The following is a 23,424-nucleotide window of genomic DNA, read 5'->3' on the forward strand; positions in this document are numbered from 1 at the left end:
CATTACAAAAGAGACTTTCATCAAGCTTTATTGATTTGAATTTCCTGCAGAGTTTAGATCACATGATACAAATAAAGGATGTCACTCATCTGTAATGAGTCAATTATGGATTTTATTCTTGACTGAAATTTTTTCCAACCTGATACCAATCTACCTTTAGCCATTGACTTTTGAGAATATCTGAGTTATTTTGTTTTGTATTTGTATATTTAACTGATCTTGTAAGTATGAATTTATAGAAAATGTTTATGATCAGAAATCTAGTCTGTTGTACATTCAGGTATTTTTTCTGCCATTTTTAAAAGGTTACCAGTGTTACATGATATTGGGGAATTTTACATATAAAAAGGTAAAATTGTGAAATATTGATTTTTATTTGCATACTTTTATTTTGAAGAACTTTAAATAGAAAGAGGTGAGTGTTAGGACTGGTTGGCCTGGTGTCAGGATAATGTGACTGGGTGGGACATCATGCTACATGTCTGTGGCATGATTACCCCAGTGCTAGAGATCACTTTAAACTGTCACACTGCAGACATCATAGCGATATGACTGAAAGATTGTTTAAGCTATGTTAAGAATCTAAATCACACACATACACATACTTGACACTTTAGAATCTTTGCCACACATATATTAATTTTCTAGAAAAATAGCATCCAATTTTTAAATGTTCTTTTTGCAAGTTCTTTACACTCTAATTGGAAGAAAATTAACACATTTTTTTTGTATTGGCAATGAGCCTTTTGGGCTTCTCTGACATATCTTAAGCCCTGATACTTGTATTGATATCAGCTGGAATTTGTAAGGCTTAATTAAGGTCAAAACAATAAAAATTAGTCTTGAAAAGAACCATTATATAGAACTTATTGATTTCAGAATAGAAAAACGATTCAATTATGTATCAAGTGATAAGTAATATTAATTTATTTGTGATTATCTATTCTTTTTTAATAAAAACCAAATTGAATGAAATCCTTTGGGACAGTAGTGTAATATTACAGAGTTGTGGCACTTGACCCAGCTGATCAATAGGTTAAGATCAATAACTGTTGACCCAGTACATTTTGATTTTAGGTTATGCTATAGAACTGTTACCTTACATTACAGTGACTTGTTCTGATTCTAGGCCAAATAACAGTATGGTAGTATGTATGGAGTAGAAATGAAGTTAATCATCCTTTCATACTGAAATGTTTTGCTGAAGAACAAGTTGATATCTTCATAGCCCTCAAGGAATTAGGATTATCTTTGCAACGTATCTCAAGTTTCACTTTGATATCAAATGTCCAGGTGGAATGTACTCATCTACACAGTTTGTAAAAACATTTGTGTAAGGTTGATGAATTTAATACACTGTATACTCAAATTGGATCCAACTTCAAACAGTATAGGCCCAGATCTGCCATTGCATAATGCATTTGGCCCCGATCTGCCATTGCTTAATGCATTAGGCCCCAATCTGCCATTGCATAATGTATTAGGCCCAGATCTGCCATTGCATAATGTATTAGGCCCCGATCTACCATTGCATAATGTATTAGGCCCAGATCTACCATTGCATAATGTATTAGGCCCAGATCTGCCATTGCATAATGTATTAGGCCCAGATCTGCCATTGCACAATGTATTAGGCCCAGATCTGCCATTGCATAATGTATTAGGCCCAGATCTGCCATTGCATAATGTATTAGGCCCAGATCTGCCATTGCACAATGTATTAGGCCCAGATCTGCCATTGCATAATGTATTAGGCCCAGATCTACCATTGCATAATGTATTAGGCCCAGATCTGCCATTGCATAATGTATTAGGCCCAGATCTGCCATTGCATAATGTATTAGGCCCTGATCTACCATTGCATAATGTATTAGGCCCCGATCTACCATTGCATAATGTATTAGGCCCAGATCTGCCATTGCATAATGTATTAGGCCCCGATCTGCCATTGCATAATGTATTAGGCCCAGATCTGCCATTACATGATGCATAATCTACTGATCAGCCCTAACAAGCACTACATAATACCCTGCTCTACCAGTGCAATATGATAGCAGATATGTGTCTATTTTGTTTTCAGTTGCATATATCCTGCTCCTGAGAGAGTGTGTGTGTGTGTGTGTGTGTGTGTGTGTGTGTGTGTGTATGTGTGTATGTATATAGTCATGAGTCCAACTGCAAACAGCAAAAAGACCTGTGTTGTGTTTTTTTTCTACTGATTACTCCTAACTGCATAAACCCAGATCTGCCACACTTGAGCACAGGTACAGTGTATGTTGTGTTGTAATGCTAAATAAAGAAGCAAGAAAACACGATAAAGAAGTGAGGGAACACATGTTACTCAGATGTATGGTGGTGGGGGGGGGATATTGGTGAGTGAATAAAAAGTAAGAGAATATGCAAAAAAGTAAGGGAATGCCGATTGCAAAGCACTAAACCTTAGAGTGTATGTTGTGCTACCCTGTCCACTCTCTCCTTCCATACACCGCGCCAGTGGCTTAGTGGTTAGAGGGTCCGCCTCGGAAGCGGGAAGTCGTTGGTTTGAACCCCAGCCAAGTCATACCAAAAAACTTACAAAAATGGTACTGACAGCTGCCTCGCTAGGTGCTCAGCATTAAGAGGTTAGTGTTAGGACTGGTCGGCCTGGTGTCAGGATAATGTGACTGGATGGGACATCATGCTACATATCTGCAGCATGATGCCCCAGTGCTAGACATCACTGTAAACTGCCACACTGCAGACATTGTAACGATATGACTGAAAAATTGTTAAAGCTACATTAAAAATCCTAATCATACACACACACACACACTCCTTCCATACACTGCTAGTTTGAAATTAACAAAACTTTGGGCTATGCTGCCCTTCGAGAACCATCTGCACGAGGAAAATTTTGAGGATGTGTGCAGCCTTGGGATTCCGGGGAAGGGGTCACTATCCCAGTGATTGAAATTCATAATTTTTGTTCACTGACTCAGAAAAAAAATCAAACAGAAGCCAGTTCAGTTCCTATTGCAACATTTGTTATTCATTAATGTCAACTCAAAACAATAACAACCATATTTCTCAAAAGCTAGACACATTAAAAGCTGAAAGTTAAAATTCATTTTTTGTATCTGATTCATTGGATCTAGGTTCACAAGGCCCAGTCTCTGGCATTCTGTTTCTCAGTCTAGCAGCGTGTCACAGCTAGATGGCATCTCTTTGGATATAATTCTTGATGTCCATTGAGCTCAGGAGCACCATGATAGCCTTGGTCCGGGTGAACTCATCCAAACTGATTTTTTCCTTTCATGGAACCTCTATTCAGCATGATACAGGTAGAGTCAGATTGATATTCATCAGTCCCAAAATATTGGCAAGTTGCTGGCGGCACTTCGATTGGATGGTTTCCAACTATATGTTATATGTATGAACATCAAAGCTAAAACAAACCCCATCATCTAATTTCAAACAAACCCCATCATCTAATTTCTGCCATTTCAGTTGCAGCTGCACACCTTGTAAATACGTTGTTACAATTGTCACTGCAGAGTGAATTGAATATTTATCAACAATGATATAAATATTGTAACACATTTTTCTGTATATATTTGGATTATTCTCCATTTTGTGAATGTGACCTATTCCTATTGGTCAGTACTAGTCTGAGACCATATACCTTTTGCAATGATCAGTAATGAAATTGGTGCTTGGGGTCAGTACACCAGGTTGGTTCCATGTGCACAAAGACTGTTTTGACATTAGTCTTACTAATTTATTTAATAGGTGAGTGAGTGATATAACACTTGTCCATTTGTACTGGGTGCATTTTTATTTACCTCATCAAGTGTAGGATGTTGTGGATATACATTTAACATAATAAACAGCATCAGATCAGTTAACCATTTAGGGGAATGCAGACTGCAACCACTTGACAGCTTTGATAGTGACTTATAATTTTCACAGCTGCAATGGATTAGTGACAGCTGTTTTTTTTGTGTGATACATCCGGCAGCTGTGGGATCATAGATTAGCATTAATTTATAGTCCTGAATTCAGACTGCATAAATTTCAAATACAATGTTATTTTCATGAGTTTTCAGACCAGATTTTGTATATACATGTAGATGCATCCTTGTCTATGATAGATTTTGCATTAATACCTCTGGGTCACGGCACAGGGGGTGGGGTGTGTGTGTGAGATTGGAATATGCCATATAAACCTTTGGGCATTACCGATGATGAGCCACTATATTTTAAAGTGGGATGACATGTAAAGTAAAAGTTTATGGGGACACTATATATTGATGGAGTGGTGGTGTCATGGCATTATCAGTACTATAAGCTTTTTTTAAAACCAGTAATTGAGGTCAGAAGTCGAACAAGCAGAGGGAATGTACATAAATTTACCATCCCATTCAACCCCTACCCCTAATTGATTTGTAAAAACACAAAGAGCTGTCAGTGATCTGTGCTTTGACTTGAAAAATTGAAAATTCCTTTCCTCCATTTTAAAGCCACCTCATGAAATAACTTTTAGGTTTTTCTGCTTCATTGTGAAAAATAAGCAAGAAAGCAGAAAGCTTATGAAAATGTAAATATATTAGATAATGAGAGAAGTATCCCTTCTGTCCTAGCTCTGCCACCAAAATAAGTATTTATTACTGGAACATTGTTCTATAGTATATATGCATAACCTCTTGCACCCACATAAGTGACAATAACTGCTGAGTGGTATCTTCTAAAGTGTCTTCTGCCCTAGATTAACAGAACAACTAAAGATATGCCCATGTAGGTACACAACTTATCTACATCATAAATACATTAAAAACAAAGTTCAGAGCAATTTGGCTCAAACTTAATACTGGGGAAATACTTGTTTTCTCAATTGTAAATTGTTCATATGTGGCTTTGATATTTATGCAAATATGACCTGGCCTATTTTGACTCGTAAAGAAGGAATTTACCTGGTAAATTTAATAACTTTATATCTACATATAACTTGTAATGTTATCAGGACATGTACACTGTATTGAGCATCTTTTGAAAAGAAGTCAGGCTGATTGAACATGTATGCAGAGTTGAATTCCAAGTTTTCCAGTTTGAATATTTGTTGAATGTACTCCAAAAGAATTGAAAATATTCATTAGTGTTAATAAGTTTTTGAAATTATATATTTTCTTCTTTTTTTGTTTACCTTGGTTTTCCCCCATCCCCACCTACTTGAAAATTCTGAACCCAGTCATCAAATTTTATTTAAATTGCATTTGAGGTGTCTTGAATAAATTAATTTTTTTATTCAGAATTTTGGTGTTTACTGTATTTTCTCATTATGCGCCCAAAAATGTTTCCTACTTCTCGTTGCCAACAACTCTAGGAACATTTTTTCCCCAGTGGCTTAAAAAATCCATAAATATATGTTTAAAACAAAAGCAAAAAACCCCCACCTGCCTGCCCTAATTTTAAAACCAGTGAAATAGGAAACATATTTTGTTTTTGGGGTGTACGTGTTATGAATGTTTGTTTTGTACTGAACACAGGCTATATGTACAAAGGGCAGTAACTCTTGAAAACTTTGATTAAATGCAGGGGCTATTTTAAAAAATGATCTGGTAAATGTGTTATTGATAGGTGAATTGCACAAACTGACTTTTGATCTTACTTGTCTTGAGTGCAAAAAATTGAAGACTTCAAATAGCGGTCAGGCCAATCTGATGTCCATAACGGCCACTGTGTTAAAATTTTGTTTTTACTATTCCTTCTGAATGGGATGGTTACAATATCAGCAAGAGGCTGTTTTTTTGCCCACTAAAAGACTTCTTATGATGTCTAATTGGTCCTGAATGAAAATGGTGCTGATCTGGCTTCCAGTGGCCTCCTCATGAACCATCTTCAAAATCTTGTTATTGCTACTCTTCATGAAGGGATGGTTGTATCAACGAGGTTTTCACTAAAAGATTTCTTCTAGTTGGTCCTAAATAAAACTGATGTGATGTATAATAAGCTCCTTATATCAGCCAACGTGAAAATCCTGTTATAGCTACCTCTCCATGTTCAAATCAACGTGAAATGACTTCTTATGATGTCTAGTTGGACCTAAATCAGAATGGTGCCAATCTGAGGTTCAGTATGACTACTGTAATGGCCATCTTGAAAATCTTGTTATTGATACTGAATCTGAATGGAAAGTTGTACTGACATAGTGTTTTCACCAGAAGACTTCTTATGTCTAGTTTATCCCATCTTTGCTAGCCAAGGTTCCGCTAACCCTATCTATACCTTGGCATAAATAGCTGATATTTCTGTGCTTCGGCTCTGTGAATTTCATTGGATGCAGTAGCAGACCACTGCATCCAATCAAAATTAAGTTGTTCAAATTTGAACATTTTTCTACATGATTGAGACAAGGGGAACACACAACTTGAATGGACTGATAAATAAGCAATTTTCCAGTGCCGGTCTATGTTTGCACAAGGAACTTTTGCTCATATACACCTGTAATGGCTTCTGTCTTGTACATAAACATACTTTCAATGTTAAACTTACAAAGTATCCTTTTTAGGTCATTTGCCACCACCATTTTTGGCCGAAGCTGTTGGTTAGTTGCATTATATACTAAGGGAGGCAACAGATGAAATCCAATAGATGTCGCTAGAACAAAGCACCAGTATTGCTGTTTGATCCGCCAAGGTGTAGGTAGGGTTATCGCAACCTTGGCTACCCAAAATGAGATTATCCTAAATGAAAATTGAGCTAATCGGATGGGCAGATTGGCTGGCTTGAATAATCTTGTCACTGATTTTCCTGAATGAATGGTCATATCAGTACGAGAGAGTCACTAAAATGCATTTATCGTGACTTCTATTGATGTCTATTGGGTCCTAATAAAAATGCTGACAATCTGAAATCCAATATGTCCACCACAGCAGCTAATTGGCAAACCTTGTTTTTGCTGGAGAATATCAGAGATTGTTTCAGCACTCAGCAGTTACAATGAAGAAACGGTCTTATCTTGAATTCCTGGGAATTTTTTTTTGCCCAAGTACAATGTCAGTCTGTTCAAGGGTGTCTTGTTTTAATAGGTCATTTATTTCAGGTCTCCTAGAATATATTTTAAGTGAACTTGATTCAGACTTGGAGCATAAGTTTATATCATCAAGATTTAGTATCAGTTTGATAATGAGTGATATCCATGGATATTGATGAGGCAATCTTACATCCTACTGGCTGAGTGTGTTACCAATGTGCAGATTGTACTTCTGATCAGATTTTTATGAAACTTGGAATATTGGCTTGTACGTGTATGATTGTAATCCAGGAGAAAAGCTTGTTGAGCTTCTTAAATTTATGAAATGAATACTGTAGATTTGTGTGGAAGAGTATACATGTATTAAGAAAATCACTCCAACAGAAGAGTATACATGTATTAAAAAAATCACTCCAACAGAAGAGTATACATGTATTAAGAAAATCACTCCAACAGAAGAGTATACATGTATTAAGAAAATCACTCCAACAGAAGAGTATACATGTATTAAGAAAATCACTCCAACGGAACCCTGGTTTTGTTATTTTTGGTTGATAATTTATCATTCACTTTTCATTGTTGATAGTTCAGTGTCTGTTGTTTTTGCAGCAGCTGTGTTTCACATGTACCATTTATGATTTATTCTTAGTTTATTCTGTGTTCATTTTTCATCTACTGTTTTTTTTCATCATTCTGTTGGCATTTCCCAGAGGTTTTTCGGTATTTCGGAGTCAGTAAATCATGTAAGAAGTACCAAACATTTCTAATATGTTCACATACTGTATCAGTATGGATTTACTTTTCTTAATCTCCTGTCAGTATGGATAGATATTTTCCAGGTAGAATGATCATGCTTAAAATCCTTATCTACAGTACTTCATCAAACTGTTATCCAACCTCATGTAATAAGCACTTTTTGATTGGCACATTGCAACTCTTACTTGTTTTTATGGTGTGATGACATAAATGATGTCACGTCATTTTTTTTTTAATCAGTTTAACTTAAGGGTGTCTGCTTGTGTAAAAATCAATTCCTACTGTACAGCTTAAAATGATATCATTGTCTCATGACATCATTTATATGATGTCATCTTTTAAGTTTTTTATAGCACTCTAAGAATTGAAGAGATTGCACAAGAAATGATTTTGCTTCAGCTTACATATCTTCTTATCTAATGTAAAAGAAAATGGCTTAAGTACACAGTTTTAATATTTGAAATAACAGTTCTGTGAAAGAAAATGATAATGTCAACTAAATGTTAAAGTATACAAGAGTTCGGGAAATCTTGTACGAGTTTTAACCTGCTTTACGTCATCTTTGCAGACTTTCTGTTGTTGAAAACTGTCGCAATCTCAATTGAATTTTAACATGCAGTAAAAAGTCACCTCAAGATACATTTTTTCATTCAACTGATGTAATGGATATAATAGGTTCTCTTTTTCTATAAATTAGTGCAAGAATATTATTTTGAAGCTCTCAGAGCTGGAAAATTACCCTTCCCCCCATTTATTGGTCAGTTCCTGAGGCTCTATGTGGGCTGGAAAATTACCCCACCCCCATTTAATGGTCATTTGACAAATAAGAGGAGGTTGTAATCCTTAACCTGTCAAATTTGATACATTTTTAATTACTCATTCAGTGATTACATTTTCCCATACTGTAATGAACATTATTACTGTGTACATGGGGACATATATTCAAACTTCAAGTAATGCAGTCACACTAACCTGTTTGACCACACCAATGGCCTAGTGGTTAGAATGTCCACCTCGGATGTGGGAGGCTGCGGGTTCAAAGCCCGAACAAGTCATACCAGAGACTTATGAAAAAGGTACTAACAGCTGCCTCGCTTGGCGCTCAGCATTAAGAGGTTAGTGTTAGGACTGTTAGCCTGGTGTCAGGATAATGTGACTGGGTGGGACATCAAGCTACATGTCTGCAGCATGATATCACTGTAAACTGCCACACTGCAGACATTGTAGCAATATGACTGAAAGATTGTTAAAGCTACGTTAAAAATCCAAGTCAAACGCACACACACACTAGCCTGTTTATTTTTTTTAAAGGAGTTGTTTGTTACTTAGGCACAATTCTTTCTCAAAATGTCAGTTTTTCAGAAAGTTAAATTCTCCAAAATTTCATTCTGTGAACATCTTTGTTTTAATCACAAATTTAAAGTTTACACTGAAAGGTACAATGGTCGATTTTTTTTAATCCTCTCCTTTAAGGTTCCAAAATTTTAAATGGATACCTTGTCCATTTAATGCATTATGGTACCAGTGGGGTGTAATTTTGTTTCAAACACACAGCATTGTGTCCTAGAAAGTAGTAAAAATGTTCAACCATGTATATTTGTTTGGTAAAGGAAATCCCACACTAATACCTATAACAGATTCTATTTATACCACTCCGAAAGCTGGAATCTGAACCATTGTCATGCTCCACAAAGGGTTTAGATACATGTATTCATAAGTTCTACAGGCTTGGGCTCCTTTAAAAATGCCTTAATTCCTCTTGATTGTTTCAAACTTTTTTCAATTCATTAATTTTATTTATGGGTGACTGTTGTAAATACACATTCTGCCAGCTTTTTGTCAGAGCTATTTGGCAAACTTCATTCTTGCTGCTCACAGATGTGTCATTCACAAAGTACATACCAAAAAGGTGGTTCTTTACATCACCTTGCTGTATTTGTGTGCAAAGGCAAAGTTTTGACATTTCTTTTTTCGAGTCAAGAGCACATTTTTGTTTCTTTCCAATTTAGATATGTGTTGTTAAGTCTTTGGTGTTTACTCAAGAGTTCATCCCAGAAAGTTTAATTTTAACAGTGAAAGAAAATCAGACAATTTGTCAAAGAGGTCAGTTTATCAGGCATTTCATAAAAGGTAATATACCATCGGTGCTTGATTCTAAATCTGATCGGGCTGCATAAACTCAGATCTGCCATTGTATAATGTATCTGCAGATCTGGGTCTGTGTAGTTTGTTGGTAGTAATCAGTAGGACAAAAATACATCAACACTCATTTGACAGTGCATTATGCTATGTTGTTACAGTTGAATTTGAATTGTACATGAGTTTACCTGTATATGGAATATACATGAATGGGGAAAATAAAACTATGAAATTGTTCTTTAAAATGGTCCCATTAGTTTATAAAATTGGTCCCATTGTTCTGTGAAAAAGGGAGTGGTGGGAGAAACATGGTCTGCTTGAACAACTTAATATTTATTTATAGTCAACTTGTCAGTTTTTCCTGAGGAGTAGTACATGTAAATTACTAGTCTCAAATTTTTAATAAATCTGCCTGATAAATGAAGGGATGGGTGGGTAGCAAATACCCCCTCCCAAGAGCTGGCCCCCTAACCCTCATGAAGACTTCAAATTGCTGTTTTACACCAATCAATACTACCCCCTTGCCAGACATTATGACTACAGACTTTTTGCTATGGTAGCTTTAGTGAAAATGCTGTTGAATGAAGTATGTAAAAGTTGATCTGTCAGTCATTGTCTGCCAACCAGACATTTTTGGTGCTTTAAAATTTATTTAAAGAAATATGGTTAAATTATATAACCAGGAACATGGGTCTTGAAGTCTTGAAAAGGTCTGAAATTGTAAATTGCTTTACCAGGTCTTGAAAATGTCTGAAAAATTTAGTTGTGTACATTTTTGGAAAAATTCTACTGGATACCTGTTGATTTAATAGTTTACAATGGCACCTGTTCAAAGGGAAATTATATTAAATGTGTTTAGACCTGAACTGCATTGTGTTAGGTTGCCACTCGCACATATGCCATGCAAAAGTATATTTTTCTCAGTGGTCAAAGTGTACAAGTCTGGATCTATTTTGCAAGTCAGATTTGTCTGAAGGGGGGACTTGTCGCCACCAAGTCAGTTTTATTGTGGAAAAATAAATTAGTCCAACTGGAATGATAGATAGGAAGATAGGAAGATTAACAACAACAACTGCAAACAACATACTTATATTATTAAGTGCATATGTCACAAATAAATTAACTTACAATTCTTTCTAATTAAATCCACTAAAATTTAAAATTCTTGACATTTTAAATCCATTTATATGATAATTCCATGAATTCAATTATAGGTCACAAAGCAGTATTAAAATAGTCTGCTTCACAATATCCCATAATATATTACATGTAATTCCATGCATCTTACAAAATAAATCATGAAAGTTAAGTCCACATTTTTTAAATTCACAGTATTGTATAAATGTCACTACCTGGTGTCACCTGGAACAAAGTCCAAGAATTCATCCTCATTGTCTGATAAAGTTCCTGGATCCTCCATTGTCGCCAGGGGCCCTGAGTGGCCGAGTGGTCTAAAGCACTCTCCGTTACGGATCACTGCCATCTCACCTCTGTCTGCGTTGGTTTGAGTCTCAGATTCAGCCAGTGTGGGTATGTGAGAAAGCTTGCCAGTAGCTTCTCATGGGTTGGTGGTTATTTCCAAGGTTTTCCAGGGTTCTTCCTCCACCATTAATACTGGCCGGCATGTATAGCCTATTGTGTGCTGAAAAATGGCATTAAACCCTTCAACAACAACAACAACTATTGTCTAGTAAACCTTCATTGTAAATATTGTCTGACACCATTTCCTTGGTCTCAGAATCATATAGGGGTGCTTATGTGATTTGTTTTGACACAGAATTAGCTATGCAAAAGGTTCCCCTGGTTCCTATCGAAAAATGTGTAGAGAAGTTAGGAAAATGTGGAGAAAAACTGTCAGCCATTGATTTTTGCAAACTGAGTATAAACCTCAGTTCCACTTCCGTCTGAGCAGTGATGTCACACAACTACAACCTAGGTTGCTAAAAAGATGGACAAGTTATCAAAATGAAATGTGTTCCAGCTACGTTAGAACATTTCCTGCAACATAGTCCACCTTGTCGGGAAAAAGCAAAAATAGGGACCAGGTATTACATGCATTAAAGAATCTACAACAACAATGTACTAATATTATTAATCTTATTACTAATACTACTACATGTACTACTAATGATAATAATGAGTCAAATTTGTGTTTACAGGGTAAACCAGCAAGATGCCTGCCTTCAGTGTGGTCGTGACATTATCAGATGTCCTAGAGGTCCGAGGTGGGCCTCTAAGTGAGACAGAGATTTGGGGAGTTCTCTGTCAGGCTGCTGAAGCTCTACAGGATCTTTTTACAACAGGTATGTTACTTGGGTCCACTGTAATTTTCAGGCCTGATAGGTATGTAGACACACTAATATGTTCTGTGTCTCACACACACACACACACACACACACACACACACACACACACACACACAGACACACACCTATTCATGTAAATGCTGTATTGCTGCAGAAGTGAAAAACAGGAGATAGCATAGACTTGAATAGGATAGAAAGTGAATTAGTTTGAACTACTTTCAAAATTTTACAAATGATACCATTCCACCATCAGATATGGTTGCAATGAATAAAAGTAGAAGAAGCATTTATATAAAACAGAATTTGTCCAATTTTGACACTAAGCATCCAGCCTAAGGGTCAGTATTGACTGTTGATGTTCCATCAAATATGGCTGAAAATATAAATACTCGAGAGCAATTGGCCAAGAAATCTCTGTCAACAAAAAGATTTCTGTTTAAATTTCATCTAATGCTGTTGATTATATCATATGTAATCAACAGCATTAGATGAAATTTCAACAGAAATCTTTTTGTTGACAGAGATTTCTTGGCCAATTGCTCTAGCTGTTAGAATTGAGCCAAGTGACCAATTCCATGTCTGCTTGGGCCTCTTGTTCAATGCTAGAACATATTGTACATTGTTACCTTGCTTACATTAATAATGCTCATTTAATTTCTTTTAATTAATAGTTTTATTTTAAGGATAATTTAAATGTTAACCTAGATTTTTCACATAACATTCTCAGTAATAATTTGATCATGAAAGGTTGTAATCTAGTTTGAATCTTAAATTTGCATGGATATAGCATATATAATGTGTTGTCAGCATTGAAATGCAGACTCAGAACTTGAAAGGGCCTGTTGAGGTGGTGCTGTTACATGGAGGTTGATTATACATACATGTATAATGTTTTTTTTAGTAGATATAAGGAAATATTTTGTGAGTGAAGTGGATATATTATATTTTCATGAGTTGTGAAGCTGACATAGATGGAACAGTTAAGTGCCTTGCATGTTTGGTTTCATTTGGATGTTAGGAGAACAAAGAACAACATTAAAGGTTAACAGAAAATCTGACCTGGTGGTGCCAGTCAAGTCTGCCCAGTGTCTGCATTAACCAAAAATGTACTCTCACTTGCTGATGGTGACAGTTTCTGCTAAACCATGCATTGATAACATAAGAAACAAGGACATAGGACATATAAAACAGATGGGATATAGAATGGTTTAGGAAGCAAAAGACTTATTGTATATAAATTGGTTGGAATATAGAAAGGTTTTTGAAGCAAAGATGTATATAAAGCAGATGGGATATACTATAGAAAGGTGTAGGAAGCAAAGATGTATATAAAACAGATGGGATATAGAAAGGTTTAGGAAGCAAACATGTATCTAAAACAGGATATAGAAAGATTTAGGAAACAAAGACATATTCCATATAAATGAGATGGGATATAGATAAAGGTTTAGGACATGAAGATGTATATAAATCATATGGGATAAAGAAATGTTTAGGAAGCAAAGATGTATTCCATATAAATTTTATGGGATATAGATGTGTTTAGGAAGCAAAGATGTATTCCATATAAATTTTATGGGATATAGAAATGTTTAGGAAGCAAAGATGTATTCCATATAAATTTTATGGGATATAGCAAGTTTTAGGAAGCAAAGATGTATTCCATATAAATTTTATGGGATATAGCAAGGTTTAGGAAGCAAAGATGTATTCCATATAAATTTTATGGGATATAGAAATGTTTAGGAAGCAAAGATGTATTCCATATAAATTTTATGGGATATAGCAAGGTTTAGGAAGCAAAGATGTATATAAATGAGACGGAATGTAGAAAGGTAAGGAAGTAGAGACATATTCCATATAAAACATATGGAACATAGAAAGGCATAGGAAACAAATTTTCCCATAATAACATAAAGATATTATGAAATTTCCTTGCCCATGTTTATATTGAAACTGATACAGGTACATTTATTGGCCATGTTTTTTTTTGAAGTGATACAGGTACATTGAATTGCCCGTGGTTTTTTTATGGTGATGCTTATTCATTTAATTGGCCATGGTTTTATTGAAGATGATACATGTAGATTTAATTGGCCATGGTTTTAATGAAGGTGATACACAGTGTATCCTCTAGGGGTGCAAGACTAAAGAGTCAAAAATCTCCTTATTGTCAAAATGGGGGGTAAGACTGTGTAAAAAACAAACTTTAGTATTAAAATTGGGGGTCAGATTAAAACTTTGGGGTCTCTGAAGCACAGATGAGGGTAAAGGGAAACACTGGATACATGTACATTTAATTGGCCATGGTTTTATTGAAGGTGAGATACATGTACATTTAATTCGCCATGGTTTTATTGAATGTGATACATGTTCATTTAATTAACCATGGTTTTATTGAAGGTAATACATGTATATTTAATTGGCCATAGTTTTATTGATTGTGATACATGTAGATTTAATTGGCCATGGTTTTATTGAATGTGATACATGTAGATTTAATTGGCCATGGTTTTATTGAAGGTGATACATGTACATTTAATTAACCATGGTTTTATTGAATGTGATACATGTTCATTTAATTAACCATTGTTTTATTGAAGGTGATACATGTATATTTAATTGGCCATGGTTTTATTGAAGTTGATACATGTACATTGAATTGGCCATGGTTTTATTGAATGTGATACATGTATATTTAATTGGCCATGGTTTTATTGAAGGTGATACATGTATATTTAATTGGCCATGGTTTTATTGAAGGTGATACATGTAGATTTAATTGGCCATGGTTTTATTGAATGTGATACATGTAGATTTAATTGGCCATGGTTTTATTGAATGTGATCCATGTTCATTTAATTGACCATGGTTTTATTGAAGGTGAAACATATTTAATTGGCCACGGTTTTATTGAATTTAATACATGTACATTTAATTAGCCATGGTTTTATTGAAGGTGAATGTTTTTTTAAGTTGATACATATACATTTAATTGCCCATGGTTGTTTTGAAGTTGGGGCATGTATATTTAATTGGCAGTGGTTTTATTGAAGTTGATACATATACATTTAATTGCCCATGGTTTTTTTGAAGGTGATACATTTGTATCCACTCATCTCAATGCCATGAACAAAGTGATTTGGGTAAATGCCATAAACAAAGTGATTTGGGTAAACATTCTGTCTGCCTGCTGGTACTAAGGAGCTTTATATTTAGATAAAGAGTACCTGCTTCATTGTATGGCTTTTGGAGAGCCCAGCATTTCAGATCCTTAGTGCTTTGGGTTTCAGATGCTTTGGTTTTTACCCATGTTATCTTGTTTATTATGTTGCAAAGAGCAGTGAAAGGGAGGACGAGCTATTATTTCTTCCAATCTTCAAAAGAAGAAGGAGAGGGGAGATTTTTTTCAGTATATAACAGTTGCATCTTTGTTTGTATATATTTCATGAATGCTTGCAAAGGCTAGTTCTAAATTTAGTAAGAAAGTATAGTAATCTTGGTTTATAATGAAATCTAATGTAACGATACATGGGATATAACAAAGCACATTGCAGAGTCCCATCTGTTGCATTATATTATCCAAGTATTGGCTTTTGTTGAGATTAATACAGGGCTCCAATGAACTTCTTTTTAACTAATTTCATTTTGCACAAATGGAGAATAAAAATCAACTTGCAAAGTCCTGTTTTCACTGGTAAGCTTCAGTGTCTTCACTTTGATCTTCTGTACTTAAATAATAAACACTTTTGAGTCAGCAAGTAAAAATACATTGATCTGAAATTTTGTAGGCTCTGTACTTCATAATCAGGATTCTTCCTAACGGTAGCCACAGGTTATTATTGTGTCCTTGAAAATTGAATGTGTGTCCTTGAAAAGTAATTGAATTTCCTTAGGAAATGTCTGTCAATCTGATTAAAATCAGATCTCCTCTGACCTGGGTGAATTAAGATCTGACAACGTCTGCTTAGGGCTCATGTTCTGGTTTTCTGAGTTATTACCATAATTGTTAATTTTATCTGGCAATCAGATGAAATCATTTATCTTCACATTTGGGTGACTGAGCAGTATTAGTATCAGTGTGTGCCAAATTATTTGATTCACTTTCAAATTTCTGAAAGATGCATTTCCATTGGCTAACTCAGAGGTCACCAGAACATGACCCCTAAGCTGGCACTGTCACCCAGGACAGTGGAGATCTGATTTTAATCAGACTGAAATGTCTGTTTGAACCATGGTAACTGCTCAATGTTCTGAAAGTTCATGGGTCATCATTAGAATGAAAATTTATTGAGATTATGACTGTTGTACTAACATATCCATTGTCCAAAGATATTAATCCAAAGGTCCATTAGGACTCTCTTGTTCCAACATATTAATCCAAAGGTCCAGTGGGACTCCATTGGCACAACATATTAATCCAAAGGTCCATTGGTTCAAAGATTCAGACTGACTCAACTATATCTGTAAGACAGTATGCCTCAAATACAGTGTGACCCCACTATAGCATGCTCTGTTATAGCAAAAATTTGGATATAACTCGTTCATGGTGTGGCTCCTGAAATTTCAGATACATGTATTTTTCTTGTACATGAAAAAAAATATCTTAAAAGTACTAAAAAAACCCAAAAGGTTTGTTATAATTTTTGGGAAGAGATCGCTTATGAATAATACAAGACAATTGTGGCATGGCTCCTGAAATTTTTAAATGGATTTTTCTCATACACAAAAAAAAATATTTTTTTCTTCTTAAAAGTACAAAAAATAATGTGTAAAAAGTTTATTCAGGGATCATATAGGGCTTCGGCAGTGTCACAAATTGCGACTATTTTTCCTTATTGGTGGCAAACTATACCATCTGGTGATTTTATTATATTGTCAACATTGTTGGCCATTTAAACTTGTTTATACAACCATTGGTTTGGAGTTGAGAAATTCAGAGGTCCCATAAAGGAAGGCACAAACTTGATACAAAATGCACAGAAATGTATCTATTGTGACATAAACAGATTCTTTGTCCATATTGACAAACAATCTTAACAGTGCATTGTTATATCATAATCTGCTTATGTTGAGATCTAGCATAAGTACTGTATGTTGTGATATATATGCTTTTTTCCTTTTAATGCTACCAATGGTGGCTTAAAACGCAAAGTAACTTTTACCAAATTGGGAAGTACTAAAAAGTAAATGGGCTTCATCATTTGTTACGTGACTGTGCTTTTTTCCCCACCGAATTCAGACCTATATGACCTGTGACAAAATTATTGAATATTTTAAATTTGTGTGTGTGCATATTTTTGATGGAATTACTTGTATCATGGATTCAGTGTACGTGATAAGATTCATTGATGAGTAGATGGTGTTGATGGATACTCTATTCATGCTATACATTAGACATGTATACATAAACAGTATACATGTACATGTACCAATGCGTGGTTCTCTGAATAAAGTAAATATTACATATGCCTTCTCTGTTTTCACTACAGTTGTATTTCTTATTTAATATGCATCGATTTAAAAGGTAACTGTTCCAATGAAGCACATATTTTTGTGCCCACATTTTTTACCTGACATCCCCCACCCCTGCAAATTTTTGAGGTACATACATCATTTTCTTCAGCTACAACTGGTTGTTTATAACATGGTTCGGTCTATATTACATGGTCGGGTTTTATGGCTCCCAACTACCATGTTAAAGCGGGGACGTCACACTGTATATGTCCGCACAGCAGTTTACATAAAATCCTTCTATTTGTTTGCCATTTCTTACTATCTTGGTTATTTCTGTCATTGGATTGACTGAGAAGTTTTGAATGAAAAAATGGATGCATTTGTGAATTTTCTTGCTCCTTGCATTGTTTCATTAATATCTGAGGTTATCAAAATGGCATCTAATGGCTTCTATCAGCATGCAATGTTAAATGCGTAGGATTGACCTTGAAGTTACAAATGAGGTTGAAGGTTCTCATGTTCAGTATATGTAAAGGTCAATGGTCCAAAGGTTCATTGATTCCGAGGTTCCTTAGTCCGAAGATATTTCATATAGTTCATTGGTTTGAAAGTTCGATAATCTGTAAGCATTATTAGAGTTGAAGTAAATGTTTTACGCAACAGGTTTAAAGTGTTTCAATATTTTTACAAAAGCTTTAATACAGGTCTTATGGATTGTAGAGTTTGTGCACCTTTCTTACTGTTTGTGTTTCGATGAACTTGAAGATTTTGTCCGTTATTGGATTAATAACCTTCTTAAAGCATGCAGTACTGTTACTAATGTCACAATAGTATCTCTGCCTCGTGATTATAGAAAGATTATAGATAGTTGCATGGATATATGGAATTAGGTCAATAAATATAAGAGAATGAGGTGATTGATAAAAAGATAGTTCAGATCACATTTACTTATTTTATACAATACATAGGTATTTTCTAGAATGAATGATTCCAAGATTACCACTAATTTATAAAACCCTAAAATCAGCATAATTCATGAAAATCATTCTTCATTTTTGCAAGCTCTACATTTCTGTATTCATTAATACCCAATCTGTATTTATAAAAATCTCCCCTTGTTTGAAACAGAGTAGAAGATCCTGAATAAATTTTCAGTTATAGAGTCGATCCTTATCATTAGCTTACATTAAATACTTTATTCAAGGCATAAAATATATCTTTGAGTTGCCTGGCAAGATTCATTGCATTTACTTTCAAGATATTACGCAGCTTGTCAGTCCCAACTGCACACAACATTGACCCAGATCTGGCATCACATATTGTGACAGCAGATCGGATGGGGGGGCTGTTGTTTGTTCTAATGATCACTCCTAATTGTATACACCCAGATCTTCTGGTACACGATGCACTGACAGATCTGGGTCTGTGCAGTTGGATCTACTCACAAGCAAGTATAGATAGTATGTGGATAGTGGGGGTCATTGTCACGTCTGCATTTTCAGCTTGCCTGAAAGAAGGACTTGGACAGCTTGTTATTCACAAGTTTTAAAAAGATTTATTTCTTGCAACAGTAGGTTGTTGAGTATGTTACTTGCTTACAGAAAATGAAGATATTGTGGATTTTCAGCTGGACACTTAGGATCCACTTTTTCAATTCCATGAGGCTAAGATTCAAAACAGACTGCTTCTCTTGCTCCTAAATAACATGATTTTTGCCATTTGCTACACTGCTGTGTATCGGCATTATTATCAGTTTATGCTGCAACTGTTACTTGGAATGAAGCCAGGCAAATTGGGAGGTGATTAATGAGTAGGGTGCAGTTTCTCACTAATCTTTTTTAGGATTCTTGGTAGGAAAAGTCTTTTCTCTGCCAAACCATAATGGTTTTTCTAAATGAGAGAGTGTTAAACCCAGTTCTGGCAAAGCTTTTCTTGATCTCGCCCTGCAGAGTGCTAAATCTCAAAATTGTTCATACTGTGGCAACCATGAATGGAGGGGGGGGGGAGAGACCTTTCTCTGTTGGAGGATTTTATATGACAATGCCACTTATTTGCAATGAAAGGGTGTGTAGTTTTGTAGTACATGTTGTGTAGCGACAGTGAAATCCTCATAGTTGAACTAGTCCTTCAAAACCCAACAAAAACATGGCGGCACTGACAGGTTCATATCAATAGAAAATTAATAACTAAATCATTTGTAAGGCTGCAGTGTTTACAAAGTTTTTTTATATTTATGTGTACACAGTTTGCAACAACCAAAACGATGCTGTTTAGTCCTAACAATTAGAAACCAAACCCCACCCACCTCAAATTTCCCGTTAAGATTACTGAACGGCTGCAATTATTATAATGTACGTGCCGTACCTTAGTCATCTTGCAGTTGTTTCATTTCCATTACTCAACATCTTTTATGGTTTGTTATGACAGGATTTGGTTAGTCAGACACGTCTTTGTTGAATATATCTGACAATTTTCCTTACATTGTTTTGATGTTGATTTTAACTGATATTTATACGTACATGATAAAATTGATAATGCAACCAGGTGCACTGCATGGACATGCATATTGGGGTATTTTTAGGATCTACAGTAACTAAGAAATTATGCAGTGGTGTTTCATCAAAATTTGTTTTGTAATTCTTTTTAATCGGCATTAGTAAATCAGCCTGATGTGTAACGTACATGTACATTGCATCCATTTCTCATGGAAATGTAGGAAAAACGTGGTGAAATAATTGAACTCTGCATGAAAGAAGTTCATTTTAGTTATTGTTCAGAATATTTACAGAATGCAATACAGTATTACCAAATATTTGTGACAGAAGAAGATACAGTAATACCACATTATGTATATGACAGAATGCAATACAGTATTACCACATTATATTTGTGACAATGTAATACAATAATACTACATTATGTATACGACAGAATGCAATATAGTAATATCTCGTTATGTATGTGACAGAATGCAATACAGTATTACCACATTATCTTTGTGACAGAAGGTGGTACAGTAATACCTCATTATATGACAGTTAGAAAGCAATACAGTAATACCACATTATATATATGACAGAAAGCAATACAGTAATACAACATTATGTACATGACAGAAGGCAATACAGCAATACCACATTTTGTATATGACAGTTAGAATAGGATACAGTAATACCACAGTATGCGTGTGACAGAATGTGATAAAGCAATACCACAGTATGCATGTTGCAGAATGGGATACAGTAATACCAAATTATTATATGCTCATTTTTTTCTCCATTAACTTTTTACATTATCAGAATTGTGCAATATTACCCAGTACTGAACTCGCATGCAAATACACATATTGCATTCATGTGCATAAAGGAACTACTTTCTATTGTAAACAAACAATGGATGCAGATGCCAGCACTTTTGATTTATAAACAAATCTTGTACACTCGCATAGTAGGTGCTTTACATTGTGGTTGTTTAAATTTGTTTCTGAATGAAGAAAAGCAGATGTTTCATGGACTGCCACATACCAGCTGCTTTGGCACATTCCATGTTAACCTTTTTGATACAGTGTTTCGGATTTAGGCTAGCTATACAACAGACACAAGAAAGGGTCCTTACAAATAACATACAAGTGACAAGGCATATACTGTCTTCTTTAGCTGGTGATAAGAATGGCAAAAAATATACTTACAGTTTTACATCCTGAATTTCCTCAAAATGTACTTGCCATGTAATAGGTTCTCAATCTTGATTACACATTTCAAAATTGTACTGTAATTTCAAATATAAGTGCAGTTACATCCTCCTTACTGCACTCAAAATGAAATGAGTATTAAATTCCATAGCGTCTTTTTGATAATTGCAGTTGAACAACTTCATATTTTTCCCACATTATGATTTCAAACATTCAATGACAGAAACAGAAACACATTTGCAGATGTCAACATGCTTCTCCCTCCTCCCTTGCTTCTTCAGTCCGATGTATTTTATGTGGAATTGTCACATATAAATCCGGTCCATAATCACGAAATTTTGTAGAATCGAAAAAAAATACCAAAATCTGTTAATTCCAGATCAAATGGAAAAGTTTTTGCAATGCGCATTCATTCACAATATGACTCCAACTTTCAATTTTAACCAGATACGCCATTTTGTTTTGAAAGTTATGTTGAGCATGAGACTAAGTTCAAATTTATCTGGGTGGAGTTATGTGCGCAGTAATAATTTTGTGTAATGATGAATCTGCGCTTGTCTATTTAGTTTGGAATACGGCATACATTCAGTTACTTTGTTTCTTGTAGTGTATTTTGTTAATATAATTAAGCATTAGGTAGAATAAAAAAATGAGCATATAATAAAAAGGTTACTGCATTTTTATGGGCAAATATGAACTAGTTTTGTTGGATGGATATACTGCATTCCCAAGGTCATGCAGTATTTCCATTCAAAAAACTCGTTCATATTTTCCCATGCAAATAATTATCTTTGTGACAAAAGGTGATACAGTTATACCATAGTATGCATGTGACAGAAGGTGATACAGCAATACTACAGTATACATGTGACAGAAGTTGATACAGCAATACCACAGTATGCATGTGACAAAAGGTGATACAGCAATACCACAGTATGCATGTGACAGGTGATACATCACAGTATGCATGTGACAAAAGGTGATACAGCAATACCACAATATGCATGTGACAGGTGATACAGCAATACCACAGTATGCATGTGACAGAGGTGATACAGCAATACCATAGTATACATGTGACAGAAGGTGATACAGCAATACCACAGTATGCATGTGACAAAAGGTGATACAGCAATACCACATTATGCATGTGACAGAAGGTGATACAGCAATACCACATTATGCATATGACAGAAGGTGATACAGTAATACCATAGTATGCATATGACAGTGTGATACAGTAATACCACAGTATGCATGTGACAGGTGATACAGCAATACCACAGTATGCATGTGACAGAAGGTGATACAGTAATACCACAGTATGCATGTGACAATGTGATACAGTAATACCACATTATGTATGTGACAATGTGATACAGTAATACCACATTATGTATGTGGCAGAAGGCATCACAATAATACAATGTGTTTGTGACAGTTTGAATGCAGTTAACTAATACCACATTATGTATATGACAGCATATGGTAATACTGCACTATGTATGACAGAAGGTGATATATTACAAATCCAACTCTTGCCATGTCCATTTGTCTTTGCATGTAATGTCTTTGTTGCTTTGTTGGCATTGAAAGTGTGTGGCAATATTACTAGTATTACCTGAATGTCATTACTATTTTCCATATTGTTTGCTTTTACGTGTGTAGTACTATTTTAATTAATTGACCCCATAAACCATAGATATTTCCAGATGAGCCATAATTACAGGTATTTCAGATTTCATCAGCCATTATGGGAACAGAACTTTTGTTTCATATTGACTCAAGATCTAAAAACTTTCTTTCACTCCAGAATTTGTAATAAAAAATAGAAATGTTCAACATATGATTTCATTTATCCATGTAACCATATATGACTAAATAATGATTCAGATTTATTTGCCACTGAGAGTTACTGTTTCTCTTGCTAAGCTGAGGAACAAGTCTGTAAACTGGTGTTGAGCAGAAACTGGAGACAAATCTCTTCAATTGTCTTTTTTCTCTCAACTTTACTTTGTATATATTGTGATATATATAAATCACCTTCAAGTGCCTCCACATCATTG

General features: G+C 35.0%; 1 protein-coding gene across 1 annotated transcript in view; it reads left to right on the plus strand.

Moving 5' to 3' along the window:
- Nucleotides 1-23,424, plus strand: part of LOC149803330 (tyrosine-protein phosphatase non-receptor type 13-like) — a 204,536-nt gene that overhangs the window by 8,618 nt on the left and 172,494 nt on the right. The window contains exon 2 of the mRNA XM_089953916.1: nt 12,064-12,207. Coding sequence (XP_089810042.1) covers nt 12,078-12,207 — 130 coding nt within the window. The 5' untranslated portion in view covers nt 12,064-12,077. The remainder of the gene's footprint in view (nt 1-12,063; nt 12,208-23,424) is intronic.

Source organism: Sinohyriopsis cumingii, chromosome 3, assembly GCF_028554795.1.
Source record: "Sinohyriopsis cumingii isolate HCF-2022 chromosome 3, ASM2855479v2, whole genome shotgun sequence".
Lineage (NCBI taxonomy): Eukaryota > Metazoa > Mollusca > Bivalvia > Unionida > Unionidae > Sinohyriopsis > Sinohyriopsis cumingii.